The sequence below is a fragment of the Ostrinia nubilalis genome, chromosome 5, assembly GCF_963855985.1.
Source record: "Ostrinia nubilalis chromosome 5, ilOstNubi1.1, whole genome shotgun sequence".
Taxonomy (NCBI): Eukaryota; Metazoa; Arthropoda; class Insecta; order Lepidoptera; family Crambidae; genus Ostrinia; species Ostrinia nubilalis.
In genome coordinates, this window is record NC_087092.1 from 11,231,268 (window position 1) to 11,254,015 (window position 22,748).

The 22,748-nt window shown below is 39.3% G+C and overlaps 5 protein-coding genes across 9 annotated transcripts in view; 2 read left to right on the forward strand and 3 right to left on the reverse strand.

The window, feature by feature from the left end:
* LOC135071921 (diacylglycerol lipase-beta-like) overlaps positions 1-1,555 on the forward strand; it is a 16,517-nt gene extending 14,962 nt beyond the window's left edge. For all 5 annotated transcript variants that reach the window (XM_063965800.1, XM_063965798.1, XM_063965799.1 and 2 more), the window contains one exon: positions 32-1,555. In XM_063965800.1, coding sequence (XP_063821870.1) covers positions 32-194 — 163 coding nt within the window. In that variant the 3' untranslated portion in view covers positions 195-1,555. The remainder of the gene's footprint in view (positions 1-31) is intronic.
* LOC135072082 (uncharacterized) lies at positions 1,547-20,216 on the reverse strand. Its single transcript, XM_063966030.1, has 16 exons — positions 19,892-20,216; positions 19,276-19,690; positions 16,934-18,819; positions 16,574-16,753; positions 16,261-16,518; positions 15,706-15,894; positions 13,534-13,816; positions 12,514-13,446; positions 12,093-12,253; positions 11,453-11,614; positions 10,710-11,246; positions 9,856-10,053; positions 4,592-4,911; positions 3,615-3,818; positions 2,656-2,802; positions 1,547-1,991 (listed from the first exon to the last, which is right to left on the reverse strand). Exons 1-16 carry the CDS (start codon positions 20,066-20,068, stop codon positions 1,919-1,921), a joined length of 6,123 nt encoding a protein of 2,040 aa, XP_063822100.1. The 5' UTR covers positions 20,069-20,216; the 3' UTR covers positions 1,547-1,918.
* Positions 5,158-6,007, reverse strand: LOC135071923 (lebocin-4-like). Its single transcript, XM_063965804.1, has one exon. The coding sequence runs from the start codon at positions 5,968-5,970 to the stop codon at positions 5,359-5,361; it is 612 nt and encodes a 203-aa protein (XP_063821874.1). The 5' UTR covers positions 5,971-6,007; the 3' UTR covers positions 5,158-5,358.
* Positions 7,370-8,114, reverse strand: LOC135071922 (lebocin-4-like). The gene has a single exon (XM_063965802.1). The coding sequence runs from the start codon at positions 8,080-8,082 to the stop codon at positions 7,483-7,485; it is 600 nt and encodes a 199-aa protein (XP_063821872.1). The 5' UTR covers positions 8,083-8,114; the 3' UTR covers positions 7,370-7,482.
* Positions 20,217-20,327: 111 nt separating the features above from the next.
* LOC135072266 (intraflagellar transport protein 20 homolog) lies at positions 20,328-22,739 on the forward strand. Its single transcript, XM_063966203.1, has 3 exons — positions 20,328-20,586; positions 22,097-22,251; positions 22,571-22,739. Exons 1-3 carry the CDS (start codon positions 20,331-20,333, stop codon positions 22,685-22,687), a joined length of 528 nt encoding a protein of 175 aa, XP_063822273.1. The 5' UTR covers positions 20,328-20,330; the 3' UTR covers positions 22,688-22,739.
* The last annotated feature ends 9 nt before the right edge of the window (positions 22,740-22,748 follow it).

Here is a 22,748-nt window from a genome sequence, read left to right on the forward strand (position 1 = left end):
AATAAAGACTGTTTTTCAATATCTTTTACAGAAGTGCCCTGGACCGTGAGCCAAAGTACAAACTCCGGTGGGCAAACGCCGAAGACTTCGCGGAACTAGTGGTAACACCGAGCATGCTAGTCGACCACATGCCCGAGAACGTTCTGGAGCCCTTGCAATCGATTTGTAGCGCCAGATTAAATAATATTATGTAGATAAGCGTAATCAAGTATTGTTACAGTTCTCGCCAGTGATTGGCGATATTGTAAATAACAAACACTGAAGATTTTTTTTTTCATTGTGGTGGCAATTTAAGTCGGCCATATTTATTTGCAATATTGCTATCTTATATTGGCGTGAACGTTCTGATACGTTCTGATCTTAACAGTTCAGATGAAGTAACAGCGGGGTACTCACTAAAAAGTTGTCCGTATTTTCGGATCTTGATACCTTTTTCTCAAAGCAAGTCAAGCAAGAGCGACTAACAACAAATTGGGAAATACGGAAACGACATAGCCCCGCAATTTTTACTGAAGTAGCATAGAAAGAGACGGAGTTTTAAAAACTTAAACTCTTAAAGCGTCTGTAACACAACAAACTTAATCTAGAGTTTATTCACTATTAAGTGCCTATGGTGTCTCACTCAATACGGAGAAACGATCTATTTGTTGAAAATGTATAAATATGTCCTAGATGAAAAACGTATGATGTGATATTTTTTTACAATGCAATAGAATGTAAGTGCAATAAGTGTTACATAATAATTATGTCGATTTAATTTTTTACTAGAAATAATAAACGGTGCAAAACTATTTGAGAAGATAGCATTTATAGATTATATTGAATTCCTAACATATTTTTTACATGACAAGCATGATACAGCGGTAACTCATCAGAATGTTTCAACATTGTTGTTGTTAAACCTCATTTATTATAACTACAAAAAAACCACATGTTTTACTTCGTATTCCTCCGACTGTACTTATGTACTACCTACTTAAAACCCTTGAATACCTACTTGACTAAAAGTGATTTATGATAAGTTAATGCATTGTTAAAAGTTTCACTTGCATGAAGTTCATTTACAATATACTCAATTATTTGTAAATAAATTATGTTGGTATATGAACATCCCAGTACAACTAAGCGTAATATTTTTTGTTATTTATACGTATGCATACGTATTGTGTTTTATAAATAAGTATTTATTATTGTTAGCATTTTTTTCGTTTCAATTGCTTCCATTTACTTAAGTATGAGTGACTGAAGTGAATTTTTAAAAGTCTAATGCCCGTTTTCACCATCAATCCCTAACTTTTAAGTGACCCCTATGGTAACACATAACAGGATTTTTGTTTTCACTTAAAAAATAGGGATTGATGGTGAAAACGGGCATAATTCTCATTGCTGAACGCAGGCATACCTACTTGGTAAATTGTATGTGTATTTCTTATGTCATTGGAGAATAGTTGGTCCTTATATTCATTATTATATGTGAAACGTATATTTTTATTGATGTATGGACAACTTCTTACGATCCAGCACTCGAAATAATAAAACATTATAAGAGAGAATATTAAAATGCATTTTTATTTATTTTAAAATAGAATACAAAAATATACTTATATCATCAGTCAATTTATAATATCACAGCAAAATATTAAACAGATTGAGTAATATCTTATTAATTTTAAATTAACGATTTGGATAACATTGGAAATTATAACGATATAAAAGCATTAATATAGTCTAACAATATACATTTGGCGTAAGCTATATTGCGTATTTAACCCATTGAACGCCTGATTGCTTATATAGCTTACTACATGCGCAATATTACATAGTCGGTTATGGGTATGGCATGGGTTAATGTCCTATGCTAAATGAGTCGTTTTAAGAATGAGATCGTGACATCACTGTGTCAGCGTCGGGCCGAATATCATCTGCACAGATTGCGCAGCTCCGTCATAGCGGCCTGTGACACCGGGGTTTTGTTCTTCTCCGTTTTGTACCTATAAAACCAAATTACGTATCAGCTCGCCGCTCTACTTTCAGCTCGTATTGTAAAGTAAATAAAAGTAGGATATAACACGAATGATAACCTACACTGTTACTACATGTAATTAAAAACGGTCTATTTAAGTTTTTTTTTTTTGTTTAATATTTGTATAGTTAGACTAATCCATAGGTTGGTAAGAAAAATATAATTAATCTGTCATAAAACTGACTTTCACATTAGACAAGTCACTATCGCTGTTAAATAAACTGTGGCCTGTAGGCCCGCCAAAAACTGTATTGTTACTTCATGCACGCAATGGAATAAAATTGTATAGCTCCTCTCTATGAAGTGGTGTGCCACGTCGGGCCTGTAGGCGGCCATATCGCGCAGGTAGGCCTGATCGTTGCCCATCGCGCGTCGGTAGGCCAGCTCTCAGTATACCTCGCTGCTATAGCCACTAGCAATGCTAATATCTCTCTTAATATAGCTGGAATATAGTATAGCTACCTATCTATGAAGTGGTGTGCCACATCGGGCCTGTATGCGGCCATATCGCGCAGGTAGGCCTGGTCGTTGCCCATCGCGCGTCGGTAGGCCAGCTCTCACTACACCTCGCTGCTACAGCCACTAGCAACGCAAACATCTGTCTAAATATAGCTAGAATATAGTATAGCTACCTTTCTAAGAAGTGATGTGCCACGTCGGGCCTGTAGGCGGCCATATCGCGCAGGTAAGCCTGGTCGTTGCCCATCGCGCGTCGGTAGGCCAGCTCTCGCCACGCCTCGCCGCCGCGGCCTGCTAGCAGCACCAGGCCCTCCATGAAGCTGAAGCGATATTGAAATATTGTCCCGTTAATTTGGTGGAAAGACAACACAAATGCAAGGTCCTTTAAGGACCGTCCTTACGTATATGGTACTAAAGTTTAGTCCTAATCAGCATGTTTAAAAAAAATATGTTGACGAGTTCAAGTTTTAACCGCAAACTCTATCATTTAACAATGATCAGTTTGTATGACCCACTTTATAGAGGAGATTGGTATGGCGAGCTACATAATAGTAAAACAACCCAACACAAACGACACTAATGATTCAATGAAGCCGTGACCTTACTATTCATCATCTGCTATGTCATACTTCAACTTAGTCACTACACTATTCAAACAAGATGTTTTCAAAGCACTTCATCACCCAAATAAACAAAAGACAATAGTTTATTGACCACCTCAAATACTGCATAACTGAGTCAATGCCTGAGGTATGGGCCAGGCACGGGAGAGTTTTAATGACGTCAAAGGTCAGACTTCAAATGTGCTTTCGGCTTGTACGTTCTGTTACGTCATTTGTTATTATACACCTCACTATTTTCGTGCCGCTCCCTTACCTCAGGCACTTACTCCAGTATTCACAAACGATGCTTGCTTATGTGCGTTGAATAGAGCCTTGTGATTGGTTCGTGTGTCACCCTGTGCGTCCACGCGCACTGTGAAACCTCATAGTAATGTTTGTGAATACGGGCGTTATTCAGTTATGTGCTAGACTTGCTGTTTTCAAACTTCAACCAAAGAAACAAAACACAACACTTAGATTTTAAAGCCCTTCTTCAACCAAAAAAAACAAAAGACAGTTCCATTACCCACCTCAAATACTCGCTGACGAGTTTATACATCTGCTCAGTGCTTCTGTTCAGTATGAGCCTGGTGGGCGAAGCGTTCAGCAGCGACATCTGCAAGGCCACCTGCTGCGCCAGTGCTGCCATCTCGCCAGCGAAGCCGGTGCAGCCGCCTTGGAGGTACAACTCCGAAGCGTCGGTGCAGTGGTTCAGAGCTGTCTCTAGGAGAGATCTGTAATGTTAAAACATTGCTGTGAGAATAGGTTATTAAGATAACACGCGAGGGACTTAATCTGTAATTTAAAAAAGTTTGTATATTACAGATGTGTTGGCAAGCACATAACTCAACAACGCCTGGACCAATTTTACCAACCAACTCATTTTTTGAAATGTTCGTTGAAGTCCAAGGATGGTTTTTACGGCGAGATTTGCAAAATTAACCCTTAACACGCGTACAAAGTCACGGGCGGCCGCTAGTATTGTAACCACAAAACTAGATTTGATTCCAACTTAAAAAAAATAGTAACTAAAATATAGAAGATGCCTACTTATAGGTATTGTTCTAACTATCACTTTAATTACCAAATCCTAAACTAAACAGGAAAAAGTAAAAGTAAACAGAATGAAAGTATGACATCTGAGTAGATAAGGAAAAAAATAAAAAGATTAATGTATTTGATATGCGAATAAGTAAACAATTCATGCGTGCTTCAAAAGGCTTACTTGGGTAAATAAACGCTCTTGTTTATCACGCGAGTCTCTCGCGGGATTAGAAAAATAAAGTGAAAGTCCGATATGCAAACCACCAAGACAGGCGATCGTAAAATTATTGAGTTCTATAGCTAGGTAGGTTCTTTAAAGGAGACATCCGTTAAGAGCGGATTTTACGAAACTCCAACCCTAATGAGTTAAAACGGGGTTGGAAGTTTGTATGAAAGTCCTATGTTTTTACGCGAACGAAGTCGCGGGTATTACACCGCTAGTATATCAATAAATGTATTTTACCTCGTCGTAACATTATCATGTATCTGTAGCCACACTTGTGGCTGGTTCGGCTTTTTCGGGACCCCTCTGGCCGCTTCCATCGCCAGTTTCTCCAAGTCCTCAATCAGATCTAACGCCTGCTTTCGTTTTACGTTGGCCGCCTCAGCATACATGTTAAAGTGCAAAGCCACCATGATGTAGGCGTCCGTGTCCCCAGGACAGTGGGTTTTCAAGAAGTCGAGGAGGCCCTGCTTGAATTCTGCAATCTTGTCCGGCTGTTGGCCGAGCATGTAGTCGAATTGGCCAAGGAGGAACTCGAACTGGTGGTTGTCTCGTAACGCCTGCAAAATAAAGATAAGTTTGCTTTAGATTTATGAAAGTTTCATACTGGTTTCGACTAGGATAGTATTAACCTTCTTTACGTGTTGATTTTTGTTAATATTTTATTTGTTTTACCATAGGACTACAAGGCCTACTACGATTGCAAATACTTACTTATGTACTTTTAACAATGTAGGGGGAGGGGTGTAGGTACATTAATCGATAGATTTATCTTATTAAGGTTTCGAAGGAAGAAGAACAAAATATCAGGTAAAAGCTATTTAATGTCAAAATTCTAGTAAACATTTTACACAGAAAACAATATTAAATTCGTTTAAGTATAACTTGCCTGAATTTATCCATTGTCAGTAGAAAATTCGAGTCGTAAATATCATTTGGGTAAAAAATATCACAATAATGACAATATCAACAATCACATTCTTTTTGGTATAATATTATTAGCTAGCCTACGCTTTAACTCTAATTTTCTGCCAGGGCTGGACGCGGGCATTCGGGTTCCACCCGGTGAGAACGATGTCATGGTGCTTTGGCTTTTGCGGGAACTGGATGTCTCTTGCGTTCCTTGCGAGTTTAGGCTCGTGCACCGTCCAGGTAGGCATGAGAGGTTTAGGTACAGTTGGAGATTCAACGTTCGGTCCTAAGCTTCGGGCGTTGCGGCGATTGTACCCGGGGTGCGTAGCGCCAGTGTTCCGGCTTCCACTGGAGGTGCTGTGGCTGCCTCCACCACGTTTGGCGCTTGGAGAATCGACACTGCGGGCGTCTCTACTCTTTGGCTTCTGTTGACTGCTTCCTTCGACATCAAGATGGGCAGAGTTGGCGTATTCGTACGGATCTACAAGACCGCAAAGGTGTGGCGGTACATATGGATAGTCACACGGTTCTGGAGATGGCTCTGGCTCCACGTCGGTCAGCCTTAGCGGTTCGCTTCTTCGCACTCGGTATATCTTCGGAAAACGTTGAGGCGGCGGCCTGTAGGTCGGCAGAATGATGTGCTGGGCAGCCGATTCGGGCACAAATGCCAGGACGGCGGCCAAAGACAGCAGGACTGTACGTCTCATCTTGTTGAAGTAACAGTACAAACTGATACTGGTCTTGTTAATTTCGAACTTTTATACCAATGTCAGACGGGAAAAGGGAAGAACCGCACAAGCGTTTGTTTATTATAAGCTATACATAATATCGATTTAACATACACATTAAAGAACACTGAGGTCACTTTACGTTACGTTCAAGTTAATGATAAAGTTTTATCATTGTAAATTAACTGACTTCATGACCTTATAATTTTTTTAACGATTAAAATGTTCGTCTTTCAAGCCGATATACTTTTCGGCGATACTTAGTGCTGAAAAAAACTTAACTACTCATAAAATAATATCATTACAGTCCCTATGGACCAGTTACTTGCAATAATGTCATAATTCATTAATGTTTTTGTGAGGATTACGTGGAACTACATCGACTCAATCTTGAATATCATACAAATCAATATTTTCATATAAAACTATTAAAAACTTTTTGTTTTTTATAGTCCCAATATGTAATCAATTTAAGCACCCGTTAAAGCAGTGCACTGACCGTCTAAGTAAATAAAACGTCTAAGCAAAAAACAGAATGCCCCTATCATAAAATTCAACCTCAATAATAACTTTTCCTAAAAATATCACTCACCAGCAATCAGTCATTTTCATGACAGTATTTTGTAATGACTATATTGTAAAAGAGAAGTAAATAAACATTATTATTATTTTTATTTAGTATGCACGTTTTTTTTTAAGAATTTTATACGTGGTTCTTTCACATGAATAACATGAATAAAATAATAAGAATATAATTAATTTGGAAATACAAATTACTAATAGTCCGGTTAACTCCTCGTGGTAAGCTAAATGGGCTTGTGTTACGAGTGGGTTCATCACAAAATCAAATCAAATTCAATGTTGACCACTAATGGCACTTATGACAATAGTCCAGCGGCGTAGCGGGCATCGAACCCGCGTTTCTCGGATCCAGCCCGACCACCGACACCATTGGACTGTTGTTGATTTGTTTCTTTATTTTTAATTAAATAGTACTTTAATACCTATTTCAACCGCAATCATAAAAACATGTCTGGTTGATTTGTTTTTTTTTTATTGAATATTTGAAATTTAGGTGGCCTTCCCCTTTTCTTAAGACGAGGAAACATGCATGTCCATATTAAATAAGAACCTCAAGATGCCCAATTTAACAAAAAGACAACCCAGGACCGAGCTGCCTTGAGACACATGTGACGCATGCACAAAAGTTCTTCTTTCTACAATAAGTCGAGTTCTTGGGTCGAGTTCGAGTTCTATAGATTGATATATTTTAGATATTCTCAGGTATTATCTTTCCTTGTAGTTTTTTTTTTCAGAGGGATGTAGCAGTGTACTGACTGACCAAAGATGGAGACAAGGTTTAAAGCAAAAAATTAAGTAGTATTTAAAATAATAAATATATTTGGTAAAAATAACATCACAATCAAGTGCTATATACAATTTAACTAGTTACATTACAATGCAACTGTCTTATTAACACAATTATCTTAACTACGCCCTAACCCTAATTTTCTGCCAAGGCTGGACGCGAGCGTTGGGGTTCCACCCGGTAAGAACGATGTCATGGTGCTTCGGCTTTTGCGGGAACTGGATATCTCTTCTGCTTCTCGCGTACAAGGGGAAGGGTCTGGTGGGCGAAACAGGCCGGGGGTTGAACGGGTCGAATGGTTTAGGGAAAGTCGGGGACGGCAGCGGGGAGATGGGGTCGAATCTTATGCTTCGGGCGTTGCGGCGATTGTACCCGGGGTGCGTGGCGCCAGTGTCCCTGCTTCCACTGGAGGTGCTGTGGCTGCCTCCTCCACGCTTAGCGCTAGGAGAGTCAACGCTGCGAGCGTATCTGGTGTTGGGGTCTAGATGGATGTCGTCGATGTTTGGCGGAAGGTAAGGATGGTCGCCGGTGGCTGGGGCTCGCTGGACATCATCACCTTGGTACAGCCATAGCGGTTCGCCTGCATCTCTTCGCAGTCTGTATATCTTCGGTGGTCGTTGAGGCGGCGGCCTGTAGGTCGGCTGGATGAAACGCTGCGCTGACGATTCAGCGACGAACGCCAGAAGCACGGCGGCCAGGGAACACAACACTACTCGTTGCATCTTGTCGGTTAGAACTGATAATGTTCCAGTATATGTTCAGGCTTTTATAGCGATCTTTAAGGAAGTTGCGGTACTTTACCCCATGCGAACATATCATCCGGGGAACGGGAATTACCGAGCGTGCCGTATGTTTACAAACACATAATGAAACGGCTGATGTGACTACATTCATGTTTATTTACTAACAGTACTCTTTGATAAGGAACGTTTCATATTTTCCTCAATATTCAGAATTTACACTCTTATAAAATGTGAGATGATGATACTGAATAAATATTTTTTATTGCAATTGCAATTTACCTTTTCGTAGTGTATTATACGCACGCGAAGGAAGAAGTCTTGAGAAATTAGCAGATATATTGCATAATGCGATATTGCATAATCGTAACTAGTAACAGGAACAAAGTATAAACATCAAGAAGTAAAATCATTTTGAGCCATTTTTCAAAATATGTATTTAGAAATGTATTATTAAAGTTACCTAAGAAATTTCATCTGAACGAACAAATACCAAAATATTAAAAGGGCTAAAACTTCGTAACTGTTTGATAAAATCAATAATTTAGCTTGTTCGCTTAGTTCACAGTGTAACCGTTAGTTTTATTACTTAGATTATGACCTACATTTACATCTGCATACCGCAATCCGATACTATCTAGTCAAGTAGGTAATATCGAAAACGCGTTACACTGATTATGTGAATCATAATGTAGACTGCGCGGTCGGTTCAGGGACTCTCCCGACTTATCGGTAACTTAATACAAAGACAGTAACATGAGTTTCAAATATCGCTCTTATTAATATGAACGTTTAGGTGACAGTCGTGTGATCAGGGAAAATGTGTTCCCTATGCAATCGATGAGGAAAATTATTAAGATTCTATTATGTCTGGAAGCATTTGTTTTGTCTTAACATACCGACGCATGCACAAACCGTTTGAGGTTCATGGCCATATTTCTTGTGCATATTCCATTTAAGCAAATATTTAAGTTCGAACATCTGCGTACGCTTTTTCGTTCGAAATGGGAAAAAAATCACCCGCCAAAATCTAGTGTACTAAATAAACCCAAATAAAATAGGTCGCACGCGCTGTCTTGTCTACCTTGCGCGCCTTTTTTTGTTGTTCCGCCCTTTCTTGGAACTTTACGGGACTATTCCCAGCCAGTATAGCCAGGATCTACAGCTTAACCCCCAATAGAAACCCGACTTTTTTGTTGTTCCGCCCATTCTTGGATCTTTACGGGACTATTCCTATCTTTCGTTCCTACGGCTGCAACTCCTGTGTAGCCAGGATTTACAGCTTTACCGCCAATAAAAACCCAACCAGTGAAGATCGAGTTTGTCCCACAGGAAAGTTAAACCGTCATTGGACCCGCAACGAAATTAATCAGAAGAACATAGGAGGAATTCGAGAGCGCTTGCGCAGACCGCAGCGCCGTAGCCACGCCCTTCGTGTCGCACGCGCAGTAGTCTACCTTGCGCGACTTTTTTGTTGTTCCGCTAATTCTTGGAACTATTTACCGTCTTCCAATTTGTTTCACTCACCTGGAAGGTGTATGCGCACTCAGTGTAGCGAGCCAGCCCAGTAAGCAGGCGCACCATGAGCCGCCACGAGCGCGCCGCTAGCAACCGAGCGGAGAGCGCCTGCGCAGACCGCAGCGCTGTGGCCACGCCTTCCGTGTCGCACGCGCAGCCTAGTCTACCTTGCGCGACTTTTTTGTTGTTCCGCCCATTCTTGGAACTACTATGTTCCAATTTATTCCTTTAACTCACCTGAAAGGTGTATGCGCACTCGGTGTAGCGAGCCAGTCCAGTTAGCAGGCGCACCATGAGCCGCCATGACCGCGCCGCTAGCAATCGAGCAGAGAGCGCTTGCGCAGACCGCAGCGCCGTGGCCACGCCCTCCGTGTCGCACGCGCAAGAGAAACACTCGTGCGCGAGAACTAGCAGCTCGATCGATATTATGTTCACCTGGGAGAAATGAGCTTAATAAAGTGACCATTGATGAAGATGGTAGGTGCATTAAACGTATGCAAGTATTGGTCTTTTATCAACATCATTTCAGCCACAGGATGTCCACAGCTGAACATAGGCCTCCCCGCAATACCATTTAACAATCCCATTGAAGACGAGTGGTGAGGTGCATTAAACATATTATGCAGGTAATTGGTCTTCCATCATCATCATTTCAGCCACAAGACGTCCACAGCTGAACATAGGCCTCCCCTAATGATTTCCATGTCGCCCGATTGGTAGCGGCCTGTATCTAGTGCCTTCCTGCTATCTTCATGAGATCGTCGGTCGGTTTTTATTTATTTATAGATTGTTGTTTATCGTTTGTGTGTTTTGTTCAATACTGAAAGTTGTGTCCTTGATGAGTGTTGATTTTACAACTTGTCTACATTTCTCCTGATGTTTGGCTTTCTTTATTACTAACAAACAGACAGTTAAATGTAGCAATTCAAAAAAAATCTGGATTAGTTACATGGGCACACTAGATAACGCTGCGTAAATTATCCACGAATAAGGATAAGTATACGATAAATAACGTTAGTAAGATATTATTTCTTTGAAATCACAATCCTATGATGAGCACATAATAAGAGTAATAAAAATAGGGTATTTACCTGCTTCGTGGACAGTTTAGCGCCTTTCGTAATTTTCCTTATATTGGACTTGACCTCATATCGAATATGGACGTTGCTTTTCGCAATGACATCAAAAAGATTTCTTCTCGAATCTCTGGACATTTTGTTCCCTACAGTATAAACTGTGGAAACAGAATAAATAGACTCTGTATCAGCTGACATAAGGGTTCCTTCTTCAGTTAATACAGATTCCACTTCATCGGCTTCCACGTTTTGGTATTCCTCGTCTATCAACGTTTCAACGTCGAGGGAACTGTCGTCCATTGTGTTTTCTGGAAGTTTCGATGCTGTATTCGCTTTGTATATCTTTTGGAATGCCATCAGATGGTCGAGGATCAATCTGCCGATTTGGCTACAAGCGTCAGGTCGCATGTTCAGGAACATTTCTACGTCGGAACTGAGCGTGTAACCCCAGAGGGTGTATTGGAAGTGTTCTTTTTGGCGGAAAGTGGAAGTCTTTACAAGGTGGGGGGATATTATCGCAGCTACCATTTCGCGGCAAAGATATTCTGCAATCTGTGAACAGAACAACATTATTAGACGGCAATAAAAATATGAACCGTTAAAATTAAAGTTTTTAGAAAATACGTTTACCTTTTGATTTAGATTTACTAAGTATATTTTTACTATAAATATACCTAAATATTTTTTAATGCGAGATTTTAGTGGATCCAATTGAAAGGTTTTTTATTTATTTCGTTGGTTGTTTATTTTTTTATTACCTGCTTCGAAGGTATATTGAAAGTCCTGAAGACCAGATTCGCCAGAGACATCTTCGCCCTGCCGCTGACGAGGTTGATGAAGTCCACCGAGCGGTTCTGGTACTTTAGCACCGATAAGTAGTCCCAACCCACTTGTAAAGCTATGCGGAAGTAACTCGCAACCTAAAACCAACATTTTATTAAAGATAACAAATAATTCAAAAAAATTGAGCCCTGTTAACCCCCGTGGTAAGCAAATATGCTTGTGTTACGAGTGGATCCAAGGATAGAACACGCGTTTTTCGGATCTAAACCGATACCGACACCATTCGTAGTAATAAGTAAAAAAGCGACAATAGTGTCGCTTATTTACATCCTGTATACTGAATTCGTATAAAATAAAAACTTAATACAAATAAGTACCTACATTTATATAATAAGGAAATTCATGCTAAAACAGATTGAGAAAAAATAGCATTTTCTCTAGCGAGAGTTTATGCAGTCTGTGCTGGTATGCACATAATTTAATCATTATCTCTACATACTTTAAATATCGAGACACTAAATACTAGATGACAGCGGAGATAAGGTGTATAATTTCTTGCGTTACGTAAGCATGCTTCTACTAGAAGTTACAATAAAAAAAAGAACAAGCTTATACCTGTTTAGCCAATGACAACCCGCTGCGGACGGCTAATGCATCGAGCGCTGACAATCTATCGGCTTCCTCGCGAGCCGCCAAATGGGCGCTTTCTGGTACATTGTCCTGTTTCTCTTGAATTACCACCAGCTCCTCAAAACTGGCATCGGAAGTCCCCGAGACTGTGATAGAAAGAAAGGTTAATGCACGTCAAGTTTATGCAGGTATATGTACTCATACTCAGCAGATCTTAACTCAGCCAGTGTCTGAGATATGGGAACGGCAGAGGAGGGGTGACATTGACATATTGTAAAGTGACAACACATAATTCTGAAGGAGACCTGAAGTCTCGCTGACGTTTGACGTTACAACTACACCCTCCCGTGCCGCTCTTACTGTGTTGAGCGTTAAGTTAACATGGATCTAAATGTTGTCTACGTACTTGTCAATCTGTTTTGCAGCATCGGCACTGAAATCACTAGTCTTAATTCCTGTGGTAGCTCATACGGTGTACACGATCCTTCAGCTAGCTTCAGACAGGTCCTCATAATTTGCACGGGACACGCAGGATGCCTATACCGGTACTCCGGTGGAGTCTTAAACAAAGCTGAGAGTCTGAAAGCATCTACTAGTAGTCGCCATTCCAACAACTGGTTAATAACCTTCCTCCAAGCGTCAATAGCCTCAGCCTCTTCCAACATCACCACGTTTTCTATATTACCCACGTCTGACTCGATTTCTATTTCCCCAAGAGTCAATGAGAAAGGCTTCTCAACATTCACGACTCCAATCTTCCGAGACACAGAAGGGTCTTTCTGCCCGTTCAAAATAAAATGCAAAGTACTGTAATAGTTGTTGAGAAACACGTCATTATGAGGCTCGCTTTCGAAGTATGCCTCCCACATTCGATGTTCGATCTCTTCTCTCCTATGTCCGTATTCCAAATTTTCCTCGAACCAGCTCATTATAATTCGATACGAATAGAACTTCTGTACGGAGTCGGTTATGTTCTCTGTGTGTTGGATGAGAAAATCTGTTCCTTCTTTGAATGTGACGGATGCTTTTTTGAACGCTTCACTACATTGAGCTATAAACAATGTAATGTCTTTGGTTTCTAAAGTAACATCTTCTTTATTCACCAGCAATTGGTATTTATGCGTCCACTCTGCTTTCAAAATTTCACCGACAGGCAAACTTGCCAGTTTAGCTATCTTGAGGGCAACATCATAGTTTCGGTTAGTGATGTACAAATCGATACATTCTGTCAGGTAATGCTTGGAGTCGTCTTGGAGCAGTTTTGATATGTCCACTACGAATGACGTTTCCATCGATATTTGTAGTATTTCATATAAGGTCATGAAGTTGGGTGTGGCCACTGTAAAAATAAGAATAAAATATGATCATTATGCATTCACTACTTATGTCTTTTAGGACGTCATAAATTCATAAAAAATTGTTTTACCAGTGCAATTTTTCTCAAACTGCGCCACAGCGAGGCATCTCAAGAACTCTCTCTGATGGAAAGCACTATCAAAACTCCGCCCGATGGCTATCTTGACAAGCGCCACCGCTATCCTTTGCAGTGCCTCCTTCGACAGTTGCCACGTCATATTGGCAGCATCGACACTGTATTTACGTTGGCAGTGCTGCAAGAAGTTGCTGAGCAATCTGACCGTCTCAGAATCGAAGTTGCGGTGGCGAATGCATCGGTAGAGGAACGAAGTGAGTTGTGTCAGGGGACTTTCCTGTAAAGAGTAGATTAGTCTATGTTTAAAAAAACACGTTTAATATAACACTAGTTCTTTGTAGTTCATTACAGTTGCAGCTTATGGTAGTTAATAAACTTGTGCCCGTTTTCACGATCAATCCCTGATTTTTAAATGACTCCTATTATGGTAACACATAATATGAATTTTGTTTTCATAGGGGTCACTTAAAAATTAGGGATTGATGGTGAAAACGGGCATTCCCCTACCAAGATTTTAAGCAAATCACTAATGTCACGATTTTTTTCATCCAGACACAGCTATGTTTTTAGGCATAGCTGGGCACCGTTAATCAAATAGTTAACTTCGTTAATCGTTAAACCGTTAATAAAAAAATTAACTTCGTTAAACGTTAAAACGTTACATTTCGCAAGATTTAACGCAAGTTAACGTTAATCGTTAATCCGTTAACACATGATAATAAAACGAAAAAAATAATTGTATGCAAGGTTCAAATAATTTCGAAAGCTTATATCGCGCGTAGAATTTATTCCTCTTTTATGTTTGCGCTCTACAAGCTTTCGAAATTATTTGAACCTTGCATAAGTACAATTATTTTTAGGGTTCCGTAGTCCTGACAAGGAACTGACTGTAATTTTGTGGAGATATGCATATTAATCACGCCGACAAAACGAAAAAAAAAAATTTGGAAAAAAATTTTTTTTTAGGGTAGCTCCCCTACATGTAAAGTGGGGATGAATTTTTTTTTTCATCTTCTACCCCATCGTGTGGGGTATCGTTGGATAGGTCTTTTAAAATGGCTTTAGAGATCCGTTAGCAAAATGTTAAAGTTTAAAGTGAAAATTTTTGTTCGAGTAGGACTAAAAACTAAACTGTTGGTTTTAAAAATCCGAAAAAATCATGATAATAGTGTTCTTTATGAACTTTCAAGGAAAACTATAGCGGTTAGGATAGATCAATTAGTTTAGGAGTAATAGTCGTTTTACTCATGTATTATAAAATTTCATACCTAATAAAAATTCCTAAGAAGAAAATATTAAAAGTGACTTTAGATGAAGTAATTGCTTGCTCCTGAAATATACATATTGTGGTAACGACGGATAACTACGGAACCCTACACTGCGCGTGGTACGACACACACTTGGTCAATTTTTTTTTCGTTTTAGTACAACTGCATTTCAGAATAAAAGCTTGTTTTTAAAAAAGTTTTTTAATTATTATAATTTTATTTTACACTTTTTAGTAGTATCTCAATCTCAGAGCCTTGGTTCAATTACAATATAATTTAGCACCGAAGTGCTCGAAAAGTCAAATCCAGCAAACCCAAACTCGATAAGTTTCCACCGTTTCGTTTAGGAATTCCTATGGCCACCTCATGACTCCATCATCAGACCAGCTCAATAGTACCATAACATTGCATTGTCATCGTACTTATATAAGTATACCAAATTTCAGCTCAATCGGTTGAGGAAAACTGGTCTTAAATTCAGTTGCAAGAGTGTCCCACACATACCTACTAACAAATGTGTCGTTAGTGATCGGGTGGAAGCCCGAACGTACTTGTCAGAACGCGTTTTTCAGCGTGCCTGCTGTATCTTTTTGGTAAATAGTAGGTACTGGATTAACGATTAACGGACTTAGGATAATTTAACGGAAGTTAACGAGTCCGTTAACATTTTTTAAAGTTAACTTAAAAGTTAATCCGTTAATAGAAATGTTAACTTCGTTAATTAACGATTAACGGATTAACGAGTTAATGCCCAGCTATGTTTTTAGGTCGTCGTTCCATCGAGCGGGGACGTCCTACACTACGTTTACCAAGACGGTTGTCTCAATTCTGAGACCTTATAGTCACAAGGTTTTGATATTAATTAAATGAGAAGTTGGAATTCAAAAGTAACACTTACCGGCATAAATATAAGCATAGACTCGTGCAGAGTAGAAATGTAGCCTTCTCTAAGACAGATCTCTGCCACTCTTTGGAAAGTATCCACGGGCGTGCCCTGTTCGTCCATGTCTTGAAGGTTGCTGACTTGCGCAGACGGGCCCAATGACGCTAGGATCCACTGCGGCCAGAGAACGTCGACTGCGTTTGGCTGGAAGAAATTTTATAAAACCATTTACCAAAGTGAATATATTATCTAGAAGTAAATTGAAAAAAGTTTGGTGTTCTTTGATCCGTGAAGTAAGATAACATGAGGCATAAATTACATTTCCATGAATAATTTGGAAGTGATGTAGGTTAATGACGATTTTATTCCACATTGTTGATCCTCGACTACCAGGTCAATAACATGAAAGTGATATTAATACTAATAATAGGCCGCGGGAAGAACGTGAATGCGGGCAGCGCAGGACCGGTCGTTATGGCCGGCCTTTGTCCAGCAGTGGACGTCATTTGGCTGAAACGAACGATATTAATAAACGCCGAGGGGACAGGGACTGAGCTGGGGGACGCTTACCTCGTAGCAGCTGGCGATGAGAACCAGCAGCGGCTCTCTGCACACATCAGCGGCGCGTAGCAGCGCGGCGGGCGGGTCCTCAGGCCCGTGGCCGCCACCTTCAGCCCGCGGCCTGTACCCGGGAGGACAGGGACTGAGCTGAGGGACGCTTACCTCGTAGCAGCTGGCGATGAGCACCAGCAGCGGCTCTCTGCACACATCAGCGGCGCGTAGCAGCGCGGCGGGCGGGTCCTCAGGCCCGTGGCATGATGCCGCCGCCTACAGCCCGCGGCCTGTAGCCGGGGGGACAGGGACTGAGCTGAGGGACGCTTACCTCGTAGCAGCTGGCGATGAGTACCAGTAGAGGCTCTCTGCACACTTCAGCGGCGCGTAGCAGCGCAGCGGGCGGGTCCTCAGGCCCGTGGCACGACGCCGCCACCTCCCATAGCTCGCGGCCTGTGTACACGCTGACTGGGAACTCGAATGAGTTGCTGTGGGTGCTCTGAGTCGGGCTCTGGTAAGAAACAATAAAAAAAATCTATTATAATATGAATTGTAAAATGTATAAAAATGAATTTGATTTCTTTTAGTATATGACATATAACTGGCTTGACTGCAGCGCGATGTGAGCTTGGCATTACATTTCCATGCAATTTTAATGCCACTATTTATTTGTGCATGCGAGGATACTTACCACTTCAATAGAATTCATTCTCGAGGCTCGCCTTTGTCCATTATTTGGGTTCGATTTAAAATCTTTATCAGATCCCTCGTCCGAGTTCCTGTGCAGCATTATGTGCTTTAAATGTTCTGCATAAGACTTATTTTCAAACTCCTGAGTCAGCTGCAACATCTGGTTTAGCGGGTAACGGAATACATCCCCGAAAAGCAAAAAGTTGAACCAAGAATTGGTGTTCACAAATTCCTTCAACTGTAACTCTGGTAAAGGTAAGTTGTGAAGCATGGCGAACTTCACCATCGTTTGGGATTCGAAGAGCACAACTGACATATCCACCTTCCCATCTAAGTCCTGCTTCTCACGGAGAGTGTCTAGGGTGACTTGTTCCAGATAACCCAAAATCTCCTTTGCAGCTTCCTCGTTGCTCTGAATTAGCTTGTACATGTAGTCATTTACTGTTTTGGTAGCCTTTTCTGTAGACAGTCCTTTGTATGATATCAAGTAGTCTTTGACCATCCTAGCGGCCGTCATGTGCACTCTGCACCTTGTCGGGTTACAACCAATCATCGCAACGAATGATATAGCGCATGCCGTCATGGCAGGGTCAGACCAATTCTGCAAAGCCAAGGCGTGAGCTTCACAACAAGCACTCTTAACACTCTTTTCTTGCAAGCGATTGTACGTTAGATATTGCTGTTCAACGAAAGCTTGACTGGCGTTACAAGGTCTATATTGCTTCAAATAATAAACGTGGTTCAACTTCGCAACATACCCATATCTTTTCATCAACTTTTCGTTAGCAAAATCTGGCATATCCATGGATTTTTGCGTGAGTAACTTAACGCTAACGGTGTTAACATCCACTTCGTTAGCTAAAAGACTACCGAGGCTGCGTCTGTCAGGTTTTTCGGTAATAAGACTCTTAGCATTCTGATTTATCAGTTGAAACTCAAATATTTTTGATACATCCAATCCTCGGTACCCAGACAGTAATTGATATACATTCACATCCTGAGACTGTTTCTGATTATTAATTTTTGAAAACTTTTGGTAAATATTATACAAATGAGACAACTTCTTCTTATACCCTTTGTTTGGCAGTTTAAAGTCTTTAAAGTACAAAAATTCTTCTTTAGAAAAAATATCAAATAGTTTCGCATTATCCTCTAAAAGTATCATGCCAAGAATTAAATGAGGATTTGAAGATATGTAATCATCAATTTCATCTTTGGCTATTTGTTGGCAGGTCTTGTACACTGGAACCACGTGACTCTGCCGGTCGGATGTCTGTTCGATGCTTTTAAATAGCAACCATAACTCTATGCATTCCTTAGCTTCTTGTTCTACATCAGATAGATGCGATTCCAAAATATTACCTTCAACACACATGGTTAAAACTTTGTACAGTTTATTTTTAACACAATATTTAGCTAATGCTACATAAAAGTCTGGTTTGCTTATAGTAGAGCATGTTTCAGTGAAGATATCGTCAATAAGCTTTAAATTCTGCGTTCGAGAAAGTCTAGATATAGTAACATACAAGTTGTTGCGTTCATTTTCATTCACTATGCCATAGGAAGACAATGTGTCGTAGATACACATTTTGGTGTAGCAATAGCAGTTGCTATTAGCAATGCTGGCAATCATATTGTCAGTAATTGACCAGTTGCGAAAAATCTCGTCTAATTTGTCAAGGATATCATTACTGAACCCTTTTGTATCAACATTGAGGAACTTTTGGACAAAGTTTTCGTTATTAAAAAAGTTGTAGCGAGCATTCATATCGCGCACCACTTCCGACATCTGCACATTAATCCAGCGAACGAGTATCATCGCTTTATTATGTTGCACCAGGTGATCCCATACTGCTTGAGGTGTTGAAAAGTCCAGTAAGGAAAACTCTGGAAGTAAATAAAAAATAATTGATACAACATAGTACACTTGCAATAGGCAATTAACATAAATTCAGTGTAGCATACTTATAAAATTTTAACGGATATCACTCCAAACTATGTAGTGCATGCTTAAATAGATTACACAGCAAGCATCGTTATCACAGCCTCTTTACCAACATTGATATCATAAATTAATTAGTTTAATATAAACAACAACACCCATTTGTTCCCCTCAAATGTGTCAAATACGTCAAGTACTTACAAACTAAATAAATATCATTAAACTCAATGCTACTTGTCATTAGAAATAAATAAGGCAATGAGCAATTCAAGTAGCTTTCATTCAGTGTTTTAAATAGTAATCTGTAGCTGGTTTTTAATGCTTAAATTAAGACTACCAACCTATGAGAACACAATATACTTTCCTTTAAGATCTGATTGACACAATAAGAAAAAACTTACCAAATGACTCAAAGAACAGTGTAGTAGCTATTTTACTTTTCCATGGACTTGGGTACTTCTCAATGTTCTCAACCGTCAAGGCTTTTATTTCACTCTCATTTACAATTATTCTGTCTTTGCCGACGCCAAACACTTTGTTCTGTTTAAACGTGCCATCTACTTCAAAAGATTTCTCTAGGTACCTCAACAAATTCCAGTGCCTTCTGAACTCTTGCCATTCATTGACATTTTCAGCTAATATATCTTTTGACAGCTTATCCAAGTTTTCAACGATAAAATCTCTGTATTCTATTTGCGGAGAAGTTTTTGCAAGCGATATCAAATGTTTCTCAGGGTTTATTTTGACTTTACTCAGTATGTGAAGCACTTTGAAAATTTGTTTACGCATCAACAGTTGCACAGTCCATGCTTTCACCTGAAAAATTTATCATAATATAAATATTAGGGTATTTCTAACTTTTTTGTTACTTTCTTAAGCAATCAAAAGTACCCCACTAAACTGACTGATATTTGATTTCTATTTATTGTGATGTAACTGCTATAGACTTCAATAGCTTTAATAGTACTTCATAATGTAAATAAATAAATAATCACACTGTAAATTGGGTAAACATACCTCAGCTAGGAACCAGTCGGTAGCCGTATTTTCGTTCCAGCTATTCTTATGCATTAAATACTTCAAGCAAAGGCTTAAATGGGTTCCTTTGGCGGCTGCCTCCCGAACCACATCCCTGGGAGCCTTTTCTTCCCAGCAAGACCATATTATTTTCTCATTCTGCGTTAGCCCTTCCATGCCTATGTGATAATATATTCATGGAGGGTAGTATCCAGATCAATTGGGTAAGCGTGACTAATTCGATAGTGCAGTTTATTTTGTTAACGTCCAAAATGAGAGCAAACAAGACAAGAACAATGAAAATTTTTCGCAATAAACATGCACAGCTGACATTGACAATTTGACTGACATTAGTGACATATCTGACAACTGACATAAGTACCAGTCCGGTCCGAATCGTACTGTCAGTTCTTAGACCAGTCCGAATTTTTTAAAGTGAATGGCTCTGTTTGTTTGTCTAAATTGGTTGCTATGTTACCCAAAAACAAACATAGCACCTCATAGCACCAGCACCAGTTTCGAAACAACTTTGAACGCAATTTTTACTAAATATCTTGCTTTACAATTGAAAATGGCAGAGGAATTGCAAAAGGCGCATTTATTTTATGACGATATTCATAAAATACGCGTTTTAGAACCCGCTGTCCTCAAAGAAACTGAAAACGTAAAAGACACTTGCAAAGACTATGAAACAAGTTAGTAAAAGCTCTCCCAAGTTGTTTGTCGTTTACCCTAACTCAGTTATGTGTAAACTAATCATAGTATTTCCGTTATGCGTTCACAAAATGTAGGTAGTTTTGTCCTACCTAAAAGTTGAACGATTGAATTTGACCGCGTAATTTTCCCCTATTCCACTGTAATCCATTGGTCAAATCCATTAATGGATTAGATTCCTCTTCTGGGTACACTTTAGTCCATCGATGGACTTGTTTCCGCATCAGAGTATACCCCAATCCATCAATGGATTTGATTCCGCTTTTAAATACACCCTAATCCAAGAAATTTTACACAACTGTTTAAAGTAGGAGTAGAATATGTACGAACATCTTTTATCCATCCATTGGATTATACATTTTAATTCGTGATTTATTTTATTGAAATATAAATAATATTATAGATATAGAAAATACGAACTCATTTATTTTTAAAGGAAAAAGCCCAGGTACATAATAGTGGGCCATTTTCTGGAAGAGTTAAAATGACAAAACTAAGAATTTCAATAATAAAGGGTAAATTATTTTTGTCGTTTCAAGGCTTTAAGTTTTTTTATTTGTTGAGAGAGGGTTGTAATTTGAAATAGCTTTTTAGAGTTCCGTAGTCCTGACAAGGAACCCTTATAGTTTCGATATGTCTGTCCGAGGTTTTGCTTAGAAACTACTGGCACTAAAGAGCTGTAATTTTGTGAAGGTATGTTTATTAATCACGCCGACAAAACGGTAGAATAAAATTTTGAAAAAAGAAAATTTTTTTAGGGTAGCTCCCCTACATGTAAAGTGGGGATGAATTTGTCTCCCCCCCCCCCCCTTTAAAAACTAAACTGTTGGCTTTTCATGAACTTTCAAGGAAAACTATAGCGGTTAAGATAGATCACTTACTTTAAGAGTAATAGTCTTTATATTTGACTCATGTATTATACAATTTCTTTGAAAAGTGACTTTGCTTGCTTTTAAAATATATTGTGGTAACGACGGACAACTACGGAACCCTACACTGCACGTGGCACGTCGACACGCACTTGGCCAATTTTTTATATTACAGAAAAGAGCTGTCCGTGCTATATATGGATTAAGACCGCGTGCCAACTTAGGCCAACGTGATTAACTAAGTCATGATTTTAATTTTGATTTTTAAATAATTAAAATACCTGGGCTTTTTCCTTTAAAAATAAATGAGTTCGTATTTTCTATATCTATATTATTTATATTTCAATAAAATAAATCACGAATTAAAATGTATAATCCAATGTATAGATAAAAGATGTTGGTATATTATTCTACTCCTACTTTAAAAACAGTTATGTAAAATTTCTTGGATTAGGGTGTACTTAAAAGCGGAATCAAATCCATTGATGGATTGGGGTATACTCTGATGCGGAAACAAGTCCATCGATGGACTAAAGTGTACCCCGAAGAGGAATCTAATCCATTAATGGATTTGACCAATGGATTACAGTGGAATAGGGGGTAATTTTTCAAATTTTTGCAGAACTTCAAGACTTCGGGAAGATCATCAATTCACTGCTAGAAATATTAAAACAACTTGGGGATAATGTTGAAAAACAGAAAATGGCTGCTATTGGTTCTATGAATTTGTTAAAATCCATAGCGAAGGAAAGAGAGTCTGAACAAGCGAAGTTGCAAGTAAGTTTCTCGTAGCCTAAAATACAAAATTAGTAAGAAGTTACAGTGGTAGAGGCTCAAAGGGCGAACTTCATACCGTAATGGCATTATCTCCCAGTCAACCTTTAGTGAAGAAAGGCGGTGCATAAAAGTTCAAGTTAATATAAAATGGTTTATAACAATTCGTCAGATAGTATTAGCATTCATGAAGTCGGCCTTAAAATCGTATTTTTTTTAAATAACAAAAAAAAGTCTGGCCTAAAATTGGGAACCGAACTCACGACCTTTCGCTAGCCAGGCGACTGCTCTCACCATCTACAAAAATTCAATTTTATTACAGGCAGAAATAAATGACAAGACAATGATTCTAGAGCAGCTCGACAGTGAATACGACGCTCTTCAGATCTTGGAAGCAACTCAAATAGAAACTACTGAATACCTCACACAACTCAGATAATGTATCACAAAAAACGTATTGGTAAGCCTGAATAAAGTAGCTATTTGTAAATTATTCTTCT

Coding starts and splice junctions, on each gene's coding strand:
- LOC135071923 (XM_063965804.1), bottom strand. CDS start 5,970: ATGAGACGTACAGTCCTGCTGTCTTTGGCCGCCGTCCTGGCATTTGTG.
- LOC135071922 (XM_063965802.1), bottom strand. CDS start 8,082: ATGCAACGAGTAGTGTTGTGTTCCCTGGCCGCCGTGCTTCTGGCGTTC.
- LOC135072082 (XM_063966030.1), bottom strand. CDS start 20,068: ATGGAAGGGCTAACGCAGAATGAGAAAATAATATGGTCTTGCTGGGAA. Junction 16,519..16,573: donor TCATCGCCAGCTGCTACGAG/GTAAGCGTCCCT, acceptor CGCGGGCTGTAG/GCGGCGGCATCATGCCACGG. Junction 11,247..11,452: donor TCAATATACCTTCGAAGCAG/GTAATAAAAAAA, acceptor TTCTGTTCACAG/ATTGCAGAATATCTTTGCCG.
- LOC135072266 (XM_063966203.1), top strand. CDS start 20,331: ATGGCTCTGTTTGTTTGTCTAAATTGGTTGCTATGTTACCCAAAAACA. Junction 20,587..22,096: donor TTGCAAAGACTATGAAACAA/GTTAGTAAAAGC, acceptor AAATTTTTGCAG/AACTTCAAGACTTCGGGAAG. Junction 22,252..22,570: donor CTGAACAAGCGAAGTTGCAA/GTAAGTTTCTCG, acceptor ATTTTATTACAG/GCAGAAATAAATGACAAGAC.